We start from the raw sequence: 13,478 nt of genomic DNA on the forward strand, positions 1-13,478 counted from the left end.
ATTATGCAGAAGATTGAACAGCCCCTTGATTTTGCATTAGCTTAGATCTCTTTACTTTATGATGCCATTAAAGGGATTAATTTAAATGATCTGTTTCAGGCTGACATTTACAGCAGACTATGGAAACTTTATACAAGACACTCAAACCCAGAAGGTGAGCATGGTTTAGTTCTGCTCATCATTGAAGGAGGTAAGAAAAAAGCAAACATGATATAGGATGTTATAACTTTTGTACCCGGTAATTTCCCTGAATGCCACAGTAGGGTGCTAGTGCCTTTAACATTGGAGCTTTAAATATACACACGAGGCCGGATAACTGCTAGAAGTTCCTACTATACTGAAACTTGCAGCTGTAGCTTAAGTTATTAAACTCCTGTTCTATGTGGCTCTCTCTCATCACTGCTAACAGTAGGCACCGGTAGGTGAATCAAACCAGTCTGTAGGCCCCCATCACGGCTCATGTTTTCTGTGGGTGTAATACAGGAATATGAGCAAACAATGATGCATTATTGAAGCATTCTCTAAAAGCAAGTATTGCCCAACTTGTCATTTCAGTACAAGTTACTTCACACAAAACAGTACATCACAGTACTTTGCCAAGAAGCATTCGGTCCTCTTTGCACACCACTTGTTCAATATAGGACCGTACATTCTGTAGATCTCTGCAAGTGAAACTCTGCTCTGTTTCAGAGGCATTTTAATCCAAACACTTTGCTTCTTCCTCATGCAGCAAGTATAGAAATGCCCAAGTCTGCCAAGTGTAAGAGTTACCGTGCCTGCTATCAAGACTCATACATGCAAGATTTTCCTGTAGCCCCCTGCATAGAAAGCTCCAGAGGCTGCTAATATTTACATGCAGAGATGCATAACCAAGGACACTGAGTGAGAGATGAGACAACTGGAACAAATTTAGACCAAAAGCAGTGGACATTTATTCCTCATTTGTGCAAGAGTGTAAAGATGCATTTGAAAATGGATGGGACAGACCCCCGTGGCTGGAGAGCTGGCGGCTACAGCCTCTCCTTCATTTTGATGGCTTGGTTTACAATTATTCTAAAGGAGATAAGTTTGCAGACTCACCTACTTCACATGAATGTTGCTGGCAAATACACTTGTTTACAAAGTAAAATTTCAAACTACATTTTCACTAAGTTCAAGTGAAGACTTTGTTCAAATAAAAGACACATACAAGTACAATTTAAAACCATATGAACATTTGCAAATGTTCAGTGCAAAGTAAGCATGTAAAAGCTACATTTTATGAACATTTGTGCTGATGCGTGTTTGATCATTTTTACCCTTTTACATCCATTACTTTTAGTTACATAAGGTTTCACTTACCTACATATGCATTGTGTTAAGTCCCATACAAGTGGGAATAATACCATCAGGCTTTGTAAAATGTTGCTCAGATCCTCATTAAGTAAACTGCTTTGTTGCTGGCACACTACATATCTTGATTTCACATAAGCGCTTAACCCTTATGTTTGTCGTGTTCAGGTGCATAGCCTTTAAGACAAACTGAATTGCTTCAGGATTCTAAAATGCAGCTGTTTGTGAATGCAGATGTTTAAGGACAAGCCACCACTCATTTTAGCCTGTAACAAACTGGTTTTAAAATTAAAAGCCTATTCACACAAAGTTATATGTAATGACTGTAGTAATCAGTTTATTACACAGATTAATCATTCTTGAACGTACAAGCCCCAGGGGAGCAGTTGGGTCTTTAAATATACACGAGTTTTCTGTCAAATGAATTTTTACCCTTACATCCAGAAAGACCTAAGCAGTTAAAAAACTTAAGAAAATATGAGCTATTAGCTATGTATTAACTGAGAAAACCACATACAAACCAAAAAAAAAAAAAGTATGAGGGGAGAGAAGAGTTGAAATAAATCAACATCACTTGATGCACTAATAGCTCCAATCCATTTAAATGTTGACCATTTAAACTTAGACCTTAAACACAGGATGTGGGTACAAGTTTATCTTGTTGGTCGCAACTTTTACCTAAGATGTAGATCCTTCAGAATAAAATGAATACAGAAACAGCTCTGAGTTCTTCACCTTGTTTTCCATAACTGTCATGAGTTTAAAAGGATTCCATTTTTAAAAATCCCCCACAAGTCAGTGAACTATCCCCAGAAACCCACCATTCCTCCCTCTCCTCATTTTATTACCCAATTTAAGTCAATAAGGAATGCTTTTAGGCTCACAACTAGGTTATGATTGAAGAACTGGCTTTTCACACACACACACTTCTTTGCTAGGAGTCAATGTTGGTACGGGGAATACAGTATTTCTATTTTGTTGTTCCAAGTATGTACAACACGCAGCACTGCTGTATCAGGTAAACATGTGCACAGGGGAAGATGAGGCGTGGGCTCATAGAAAGCAGTCAAATGGAAATCAAAAGGACTTTCTCTTTCAGAGTTCCCCTATCTTTATTTGTAGAGGTTATCCAATAATTTCTTTAATTACATCGCATACTTCTGAGTCCATTCCCGAGCTATTCTGTTGTACCTGTATATATAAAAAGAGGATTTGCTTAACATCAACCATTCAAATGCAAGAGACTTAATATTCCAGTGGAATGTTCTACACATGCCTTTAAGCTAAGTTAGTCAACATCAGCATGTTCAGTCAAGTATTTTGAAAATAAAGTTACACAAAAATAAGTGCCAACGTAACCCTGTAACAGAACAGGGAGTAAACTTTGCAGTGTTTATAATTGTTTCAGCAAGCACCAGCATCTTTGGGGCAGACATATAAAAGATCTAGTTTTCTATTTGAAAGGAAGACTTAAATTTACATGTTTTCTAACCACTATCTTTGGGCAACAGCATGTTACTTTTGTACATTTTATCTTCATGATACTCAAAGCTTGGTATGATGCAAATTGTTTTGGCAAGGTTTTGCTTCTGCTCTCTCTCCAGTCCTCTTCTGATGTAAGGAAAAAGTGGTAAGTTTCCCATAGCTGCTGAGCTGCGAGATACTGCCAGATTCAGAACAGTGTTAGCATTAGTTCATGTTGGCTCCTACTATTATGGTTCAGTAATTGACCCAAGGGGAACGAAACCTGGGTGAGGACGTGTCAACTGCTAAGGAGCAACCTGCTTCTCTCAGTTCCAATCCAATCCTTTTTGCATCCAGTGCACTCTTTACAGTCAGGAATTGTGCACACAGGACATTTTGGATATACCGGTAGTCTAAATATTATATTGCAATTTAAAAGTACTGCTGATATGTGGAACATCTTTGTTCCACATCTTCTCCCATTTGTCTTCTGCAAACGTTTCACAAGAAGGCCCTTGACCACCTTATCTTACAGAACTCAATCTTTGTTCCAATAAAACTGAATCTAAGAATGGTTCCTTGCAATATAAAAGCTTTATTTCGATAACCCATTAACTTTAACACTGTTTGAAGCGTTCTAAAGCCAAGTTCAAATGCGTCGATAGCACAAGATTAATGTATTTTCATGTTCCTTCCCAGATTATACAAGAATATACAAACAATGGATTTGTAACTTTTATAGTTGTACCTCTTGCCATACTGCTGAATACTAATAATGCAGCTTTGATTGCAGACAAGATACACTGACTTTCCCCAATATCTGCTTCTGAATTCTCACACATCCAGAAACTTGCTTAATTTCACCTCCCTCCCTACTCACAGGTTGCTGAAGTGCTGTCTTGACTTCATTAGATGGTCGTGAAAGGGAACTGCTGATCAGTTCTGGAGTGGAACAGCTCAAGGGGAGGGGGGATTAGTTTACAATCATCATTAAGCAATTTCTCAGACAAGTTCCCTTTTAAACTGAAGCAGTTTGAGTTCATTAATGCAAGAGTTCTGATTTTTGCAATTTGCTCCTTTAAAGCTTCCCCCACATCTCTTCACCACTCTTATCCTTCCCTTGCACCAAGTGTGCTGTAAGAACGTGAATCGGGGTACTGCTTAGTTATGTTCATGTATCACCACCACTACCTAGGACATCAGAACTCTGTAATAACTTGTTCTCCTGTTGGCTATACAGAACTGAAGCACAGACAGGGCTTTTAAAGTGTGTAACAAACTGATGCTGCAAAATCTGTGTAAAATATGGTCCTTAGCACAAATTACATTTGAGGGCTTTTGTAGCCTTATCAGGCTATCATGAAGGCTTAAGTAGTTAAAGCAACTAAACAGATTTGCACATGGGCAGAGCACCTAGTACAGGGTTGAGGATGGGGATTAACAGGGGGGGGGGGGGGGAGGAGAAGAGAGGATATAGCTTACTTAAAAGTCCCTGAATAGAGAAACTAGAAACAGACTTCCATACAGAAATGCCATTAGGTAATATTACTAGAGGAAGACTAGTGTCAGTGAGCACTGCTTAGAGGCACTGTAGAGACAATGTCTTGACAAGACCAAGGGTTTACAAAGGATAACAATGTAATAAGTTTAGAGTAGTTTTTTTGTAAAGTAATCCCATTTCCTTTACCTTTGGCTCTTTGAATACAGATTCTGCAGTTTTCACATTAACTGAAGTGTTTGAAAGCTAAAAAAACTTGTTATACTCACTTTTCTCTATCTGTTTTGTAGATCCGTGCAATCTCAGGCACTAAAGGATCATCTGGATTGGGATCACACAACAGAGAACAGATGGACAAAAGTACTAGAGAGAAAAAACATTGCATTACAATTTAAGTGCTGCTGAAAAAATCCTGTAGAAAGTAAACCTACCTGATTGCTATTTTAACCTTTGATATCTGGAATGAAGAGGTGGTGATACAAAAAAAAAAAAAAAAGAGTTAACAGTAATGAATAGTAAATTTCAGAAAATTTAGCCCAATGACTTTACATACTAATTACCATTTCGCAGCTGAACTAAGGTTTTGTAGGACGATAAAATAATTCTGAGTACACTTTGCTAATAGAGACAGAACGGTCCAACTACAAGTTGGACTCACCTTGAAAAAGGGGTCATGCAATTTAGAAAATAAAAATCAGGTATTGTATATAAAGTTGCCTGAAATGTAAGAAACTTAGGTCCTGGCTTAGGTGGAAGATAACTGGAGAATTAATTATATGATATAGTAAAAGAGCAAATGAAAAGGGGAAGAGATTTTAAGACCAATTATTCACAACTTTGTTTTAATGCTTTAATGTTATCTGTCCAGAATATTACTCGTTTTAAGTTAAGATCAAACCACCGAGGCCATATCTAGATTAGGAAGACTACTGGCCATTATTTAAACACTGCTCTGCATTTAGTGCAAACAGGGAAGACATTTAGAATGTGAAGACCTTCTCTGTTTGAACTAGGTGCAAAGCCCTACTTAATCATTTGTAAAAACTTTCCAAGATCCTGAGACATCCAATAGGCCCTCCAAAGTGCAAGATTGACACATTGATATTTCTGAGGTTTAAACATATGAGGGGGGAGGGGGGAGTGTCTATATTGTTTATTAACAGCAAAATTAGGCACGTATTAAAAATAAGGTTAAGGACTAGTCGACTAATCCAATAAGCAAGTGCTACCACTGTAGTATAGACAAGGGCTTCCTTCTCTCCCCTTCCCCCTGACCAGCTCAGATGCTCAATAATTCTCACCACCAGCTCAGCCCCAATCATGGTTCAACAGGAGTAGTCCTGCCACACATACAGCCTGGGCAAGTTCAGATAGCAACGTTCAGGTATGCAGCCCGCCCCTCAGGTATGCTAGGACCCAGGGATGTTTGTGTGTAGTTTACATGATTAACCAATTAAACCTAGGGTTGCCAGATGGTTTAACCAAAAATACTAAATCCCCCCCCACCCCCCCCAAAAAAAACCCACTGAGGAAAAAAAGGGGGGGGGGGAGACACCAAAGTTGTTGAGCAAAAAAGACCCGACAGTTAAAGCAAATATTTCACACACACACAGAGCATGGGGGGGAAGGAGGGGAGAGAAGAGGCAGAAGTCACTCCCATGGAGCTACCTCCCCCTACACAGCCTTTCACAAAAGCAGCAGGAGGGAGGGGCCATGGGGAGCCAGCTTTTAAGTTGGCTCCCCGCATGCACACATGCCTGCTCTATGGAGCCATCTGCTCTCCCCTTGCTGCCTCCCAGAGGCAGCAGGGGGGTTGAGTGGAGGTCACAGGTGAGACAGTTGCTTGAGGGGGAACAAGCTTTACCAGCCCAACCCCACCCCAAATGTAGACGTGTAACCATTTCAAAATCTAGTGGTTACACATTTGTTAACATCCCTACTAGGACTCCCATCAGAGTCACTATGACAGACTGAAAGTCTCCTCTGGCAACAGGACCGCAGCGCCCCAGCCACAGAGACTGAGAGCAAAACCGGTCTGGCAGGAGGCAGCCCTCCGGGCCAGTGACCTGGGCGACAGCTCCCTAGGACCGGCTGACACCCCACAGGGGGTAGGGGCAGGGAGCCCTAGGAGCAGCTGCTGCCTGGCACAAGGCCAAGAGCAGGGAAGGAGCAGCTGCCACCTTGCCCAGAGCAGGTGGTCAGGGAGCCAGAAGCAGAGCCCTGCAAACAGGCTGGTGGCAGCAGAGCCAGGACGGTCAGGCCTGGGTTCTCCCAAGGCAGTGGCCAGGAAATGAGTCCCAGGGAAAGCCTGGAGGCCTGACCAGTAAACACCCTTCTTTGGGACTGCTCAGGTCCCCGGGGGAAGGACTAGGAAGGTCAAACCAGTAGAGGAACTAACAGGACATTAATAGCGCTAGCAAATCTTAGAAGGCTGTATCTACACTAGCAGACTGAGTGCAAAATGAAATTAAGTACTTGTTTGCTTCATGGTGGTTTTGGAAACTCTGTACAAAAGGGTCTTCTACAAGACCACACTTATGGTTGTCCCGTGTGCTGAGTGCAAGAGGAGGACAGACTTCTCCACACATGCCCCTTAGCATGACCATTAAAGACTAACTTCAGAGCTAGAGTTAAAAAGAAATGATCCCAGGTATTTGGGACAGGTTGCTGTCACTAGCTAAGTTGTTGGGTTGAGAGAGCAAGTAGTAGATCACAGATGCCTGAGTTAGTGAAAACTGCATTATTATTGTAGACCCTTTACTATGTGTATGTCAAACTATAGTTTGAGGTCTAGAGCTATTTTAGGAAAGAATAAGTTTGATACAAAGTCAGGTTCTATACTGAATAAATTCCTTCAAATGTGAGGTCTTTATGAATGGCAACCTATTTCTTGTTCTGGCTTAGATTAGTGATTCTTTTCCTCAAACACCTTGTTACTAACCAGTCTCTTCAGCCATTTCTAGGTTGTAATACCCACAATATTTTAACTGATTAGCTGAATTTTCACTGAACAGCTTATGTTCAGGAAACAAAATCCTTGAAGGAGTTGTCATTTAAAAGGATGACAAAACGGTATTCTTCATTAACAATTTCTGCACCCTCAGTATCTGAACACACAATTTTAGAAACCTTTAAAGCTCAGGAATGGTCAGCTAGACCATTGGTGGTACTAGCCTGAAACCAATATCGTGACAACCCACTCACTAGGAGATGCTTTGGAGAAAGACAAGATTTCTTGTAGCAGATAGTTATGGAATAAGAAAAAGCCTTCCCATACAAGCACTCTAATACTCGTCAAGAGGTTAGCTTGACATGACATGGTTTATTTTTTCAAAAGAAATCTTTATTACTGTAGATTTGGATGTTATGCATAAAGCATCCAGTCCTTTCAGAATTCTGCTCAACTCTGATCTCAGTACCTTGTAGCAATAAGTTCCATAGGCTAAGTATGTATTACATGAAAGAGTTTTCTTTATCAATTTTTCCATTTCATTTGAAGTTCCCTTATAGTAGCAGAGTAAAGTGATGAAAAGCAGTTGCCTGTTCCAGCTTCTGTGTCACTGTTGTGTAGCGAGCCTTTTATTCCCCTCCACTCAGAGGTCATTTCAGTCTCCCTCACATGATGTTTGATTGGCTAATCACTCACTACCTCAATTCTTCCACTTCCCTAGTGGGCCCCCCCATTTTTTTAAGTGTGACATGACTAGAAGCTAGTATTCCAATGAGGTCATCTCAGTTACACAGCAGCTTTGTCACCATTGCCCATCCTTTCCCCTCAGGGATTTTAACCTTACTTTTAATCTGCACAACACCAGACACCTGAATTGAGCTGTCCACACTGATGTCCACATCTCCCCCCCCCCCCAATACCTAAGCAATTAGAGAATTTAGAAGCCACCCCACTTCATGAGCAGTTTTTTCCATTTTGCAACACACTGCATTTGAGATTTTCATCTGCTACTGTGTAGCCTGTTGACATCAGTTAGTTAGGTCTCAGACACCTGCAAGTTCTCTCCCTTATTTATCTTGATTTTGTAGATCAGACAAACATTTGCTGTTGTACAGAACCTCAGGACACCATTGTTAACATTTTGTTGGTCTGACTCCCAACATAGCCTTCGGGCCTTTTAAAGAAAAAGGCCAACCTACACATCTGTCACACCACAATCCTCCAGCAGAGCAGCTGTTTTAATGAGGTCATGTGGTTTGCTAGCAACTGCCATTCTTAAGTGCTTTCGTAATTCTTGGATATAGACACACGGTCCCGATCACTTGTGCTTTACTTTAATCAACAGTAGCAGCACCTAAGTCCTTGACAGGACTTTGAAATGAGTGGGTATCACCCCAGCCTCAGTGGTGAAGACTGATGGAAACAAATGATTGTTTCTCCACCATATCCTTATGTTCAATTGCACCCTTAATCTGATGATCCCAACTACCTCCTAGCTCTCTTGCAAGCTTCCTACCGCTCCAACGTGCTTGTTAGGTTTTTTACATTTAGCTATTTGCATTTCATAGTCCATTTTAGCCTTCATTGCTTTCTAGGTGTTTTGCCTAATGAAGTTAAGTGTTCTTGTCATCACTAGGCTTGACTTTCATTTTCTGTACGATAACATTTTTGCTCCAGTAACTTCTGGAACATAGTAAACAAATATGGACAAATAGCTGTGGCTTTTTACTGCCTTTTCTTTTTGGCAAATATATGGTTCATTTAAGAAACCTCCATTTCAGTTTTCCCTACTTTTGACTGGAGGAAATTTAACTTAAAATTCGCCTCCCTCCCCCATGCTAGTTTGTCTGTCTTTACTGTAGAAAAAATTAATGATGCTGCAGTCACTACTACATAGTGCTCAACTACAGTTACTTCCTAAAGCAATTCTTGTGAATTGCTCTGGACTAAGGAGCAGCCTCTCTTTGTACTCCAGAACTAGTTCTACAGAAATCATTAAATGTCACAAGTTTTTCTATACCATAACCCATCTGACCGGCTTATATGCATGTAGGTGAAGTCCTCCATTACTACCACTGCCTATTAGTGTTGTGCATTCATTTTCTTCAACTGGAAGGCCAATAGTATAACCTCAGGTATGTTAGTTTGAATACAAAGTCATCTGGGTCTTTCCTAGGGTTGCCAGGTGTCCGGTTTTGAACCTGACAGTCCCATATTTGAGTTCTCTGTTCAGGAAACAAATTAATATAAATGAGAAAATAGAAGTGTCCGGTATTTTCTAAATAAGATGTAACTTAGATTGTGATGTAATGTCAAGTGTCTTCGGTATTTTTGTTGAAACCATCTGGCAACCCTGGGCTCTTTCCACCCACTCACTTGCTAGATTTTATGGGGCCTTTAGATGAAGCACTTCTCACCCTATACAGTTTTCTGTTCAGTTTAGTTTATGACCCGGTATTAGCAAACTCCAGAATGTTGAGATATCATAGGATGCCATTTTCGAGATTCAACTGCCAAGCAGGCATTCTAGTTCACATAGTTGTGCTTTTAAGCTTCAATTGTTAGTATTTTAAAGTTTATTTTAGACCATGTTCTTATTTAACTCAGTCCAAACACCAGTGAATTTCACCTCTAATCTCCATCTGTTCCAGCTCATCTGCAATTTGTGCTATTCTTTACTGAAAGATTATTGCCACATTTCAAATCTGACTTGCATACTTCTCAACACACATCAGCATTCCTCCTCTCCGGCCTGTGCATATTCTCATTTAAATAAGTTCTCCCCAACCTTTGTAGGACCGACTGCTGGCAAAGGAAACAGTGGTAAAAGCAAATACTATAGTTACTATGGGTATCCAAGAGTATATACCAGAAATTAGTACTTTAAAGGAGATTGACTACTTTCAGTTACCCCCAAGAAATAGGAATTCTGACTGGCTTGATAACCTGACTTTTTACCGTTGCCATGAAAGTTAGACTGAAGAGGTGAAAAACCCTTCCCCCTCTAAAACATAATAGCCAGAAGTTAGAAAACCTTGTGAAATACTCCCTGGCTGTGTCTAGAGTGGCCAGTTTTTCCAGAAAAATCAGCCGCTTTTCTGGAAAAACTTGCCAGCTGTCTACACTGGCCACTTGAATTTCCACAAAAGCACTGACTTCCTACTGTAAGAAATCAGTGCTTCTTGCAGAAATACTATTCTGCTCCCGTTCAGGCAAAAGTCCCTTTTGCGCAAAGCTTTTGTGCAAAAGGGCCAGTGTAGACAGCTCAGATTTGTTTTCCGCAAAAAAGCCCCGATGACGAAAACGGCGAGCGGGGCTTTTTTGCGGAAAAGCGCATCTAGATTGGCACGGACGCTTTTCTGCAAAAAGTGCTTTTGCGGAAAAGCGTCCGTGCCAATCTAGACGCTCTGTTCTGAAAATGCTTTTAACGGAAAACTTTTCCGTTAAAGCATTTCTGGAAAACCATGCCAATCTGGTTATTCCATTTACCATTTCAGTGTTTGTTGGAACAGAATCCTGCTCTGTCCTGTCCTGTCATCTCCACAGAGCTAAGTCTCACTGCAAACGGTAGTAATGAGAATCCAATTCCTTCTTGCACGTACCTCTGTTTTCAGGAAGGTGCGCATCTGTAATGGAAATCTATTAGAGACATATGAACTCTGTAGTACTTGTTTTGGACTACACAGAACTGCACCTTCAAGTAGTTCACAAATTTGGGATAAGATTTTTGGCACCAGCAAGATCCCACTGCACCACTCCAGTAGCACAGAGGAGCTAATTAATCTAAGTGACAAGTTGAGGAGTCCTTCAGCATGGGGAAACCCCCAGGAGCAGTAAGTGTTTGGCTAGCAGACTTATCCCCTGGAGCAGTTGGCCATTTTGGCTTGAGGGGTGTTCTGTCTCAAACTGCCATGAGGTAGGTATGCATAAAGTGACCTCCCCCCTCCCAGTTCTGCCTCAAGCACAGCTGTACAAGACCACAATCAAGCCAAACAGTACTTACATTAAAAATACACAAGTACAACTTCAAATGGATTTAATATGGGCCTAGCTATATCCCGCTCCCCAAAAATCCCAATCAACTCTTACCTTAATCCCCTGTCCTGTTACAGTCTGAATTTGGCTATACATAGTAGAGATATTCAATATGCTAAAAATAGCAGGTGCTATTTACTAGTCATGAATACATTTTAAGTCAGTCTGAAAGAGTTTTACATGACAGGCTCCATTCCACCAAAGCAATCACAGGTCCTTAAACTGTATTTTCCAGCTTGTCTTCCCATTCTGCAAGTCAGAATTCAAGGCTCATGCACTAAGGAGGTGAATGTTTGTTAAGAGACAGGCTATATACTGCACATAGGCTTAAGCAGAGTTGTTGACTCGAGACTCGACTCGGGTTCATTGTTTGTGATTTGAGACTCGCTAATTTTGTTAAGTTGACCTGGTGAAAAAATTGTCCAAAAATGCCGTTATTGATGGCTTGTACAAAAGTGACTTGACTTTTTTTAAGTTAAGACTTGAGACTTGACAATGACGACTTGAAGACAACACTGGGCTTAAGCAACAGAACTTTTACTCCTAGAAGATACAACTGGTTTCAAGTATCACACTACAGATACAGGGCACTGTCCAGAGTCATGATATCCAGGCGCCTTTTCTCCTTAGCTAATCTGTAGAACTTACACCTCCAGTTTTCAGGCTATACAGTGATCAATAGGTTCTGTTTAAGAGTGAGAATTGGGAATACTACCCATTTTCTGAAGTCTAGAATGGTGGTTGAGGTTCATTCAGAAAAATCTAAGACCAGCTTTGCCACATACTAGCAGTGTCAAGCTGTTTACACTAAGAGTTAGAGGTGTTTGATGCACCTGGAAGAATTCAGTTCAATATTAAAAAAAAAAAGTTAAGAAAGATTATGTTCAACACAGTTTGAGTTAAAAACAGCAGTTCTTAATTTGAGGACATCGGCTCAATTGAGAGTACAACTTAATTTCCTGACTTGAAACCAATAAATGTAATATTTTAACTGGACTTTATCTATATTAAATCTGCTATTCAAAAAAGCTAGAGGAATAATATAGCAGGCTCAACTATGGATGTGAATGATTAACTGGTAAGCATCACCCTTGTGGAATAATGCTTAGTAGCTGTGGTAAGCCAAGTGGCTTGGACGGGGTTCCCAGCCAAAGCAGCTCCCACCATCCCCATTTAACCAGTTACACAGGATTTTACATCCCTAGGCTCAACCTATAGAGGAATCCAGATATTTTAGCCGCTGCTTACTTAAGAGCAAGCTAGCATTAAGTTCTCGTGTATGTAGATGGTACACGGCACAAGTTTTAATGTTTTTACCATTGTTTTCATAAGGAAAAAGCAGAGGCAGAAGCCTGTAGCTCCAAAATCCTACTGGATGAGATTACACTTACCAGAAGAGGAAAACTGAGGTTCAAAACAACCTTACATGAGCTTAGCAAGCACCAAAATTCGAGTCTGAAGATAATCTGGATTTCAAAATTTAGGTGGAGGGATGGTTTAGTGGTTTGAGCATTGGCTTGCTAAACCCAGGGTTGTGAGTTCAATCCTTGCAGAAGCCATTTAGGGATTTGGGGCAAACATTTGTAAGGGATGGTACTTGGTCCTGCTGTGAAGGCAGGGGACTGGACTCGATGACCTCTCAGGGTCCCTTCCAGCTCTAGGAGATAGGCAATCTCCATTAATAATAATGTGTATAGATTTAACATTTTCAGGAACAACTCCATGAGGCAATTAAAAGTAATTTTCCAGGTGAAATTACTCCAGTTCAGTTCAAACATAGCAGATTTCGAAATAACGCTGTAGTGTAGACATGTCCTCTGGCAGCAAAAGGCCTAGGTGCTATTTCAGAATAGCTGATCTACCCACAAAATGCATTTTGAAATAGCGTTTTCCTATTCCGAAATAGCACGTCCACTGAATCGCATTTAAGGCCGGCCAGAAGCAGGTCTGGGTAGGACATCAGGTCAGGAGTTACTTTGTGTCGCTGCTGCTGGAGGCTGAGGCCTGTGCTTAAAGGGACACCCCCTCCCCCTCCCCCTCCCCAGACAGCCGGTTCTCAGGTTTCCCCGCTTGCTTGCCTACCTCGATGAGGGACAGCAAAGCATTTGGTCTCTGCATACTCTGGTTGCCCTCATTTGAGACACCACAGCACTCTGCAACATGGAGCCGGAGCTGCCCCTGGGCACTCTGGTGCTTCTC

At 41.0% G+C, this 13,478-nt stretch overlaps 1 protein-coding gene across 1 annotated transcript in view; it reads right to left on the minus strand.

Moving 5' to 3' along the window:
- Nucleotides 1–1,642: 1,642 nt before the first annotated feature.
- Nucleotides 1,643–13,478, minus strand: part of UBE2D2 (ubiquitin conjugating enzyme E2 D2) — a 38,022-nt gene continuing 26,186 nt past the window's right edge. The window contains exons 6-7 of the mRNA XM_075900117.1: nucleotides 4,564–4,657; nucleotides 1,643–2,523 (exon numbers count right to left, since the gene is read on the minus strand). Of these exons, the coding sequence (XP_075756232.1) occupies nucleotides 2,478–2,523; nucleotides 4,564–4,657 (140 nt within the window). The 3' untranslated portion in view covers nucleotides 1,643–2,477. The remainder of the gene's footprint in view (nucleotides 2,524–4,563; nucleotides 4,658–13,478) is intronic.

Source organism: Pelodiscus sinensis, chromosome 17 (genome assembly GCF_049634645.1).
Source record: "Pelodiscus sinensis isolate JC-2024 chromosome 17, ASM4963464v1, whole genome shotgun sequence".
Taxonomy (NCBI): Eukaryota; Metazoa; Chordata; order Testudines; family Trionychidae; genus Pelodiscus; species Pelodiscus sinensis.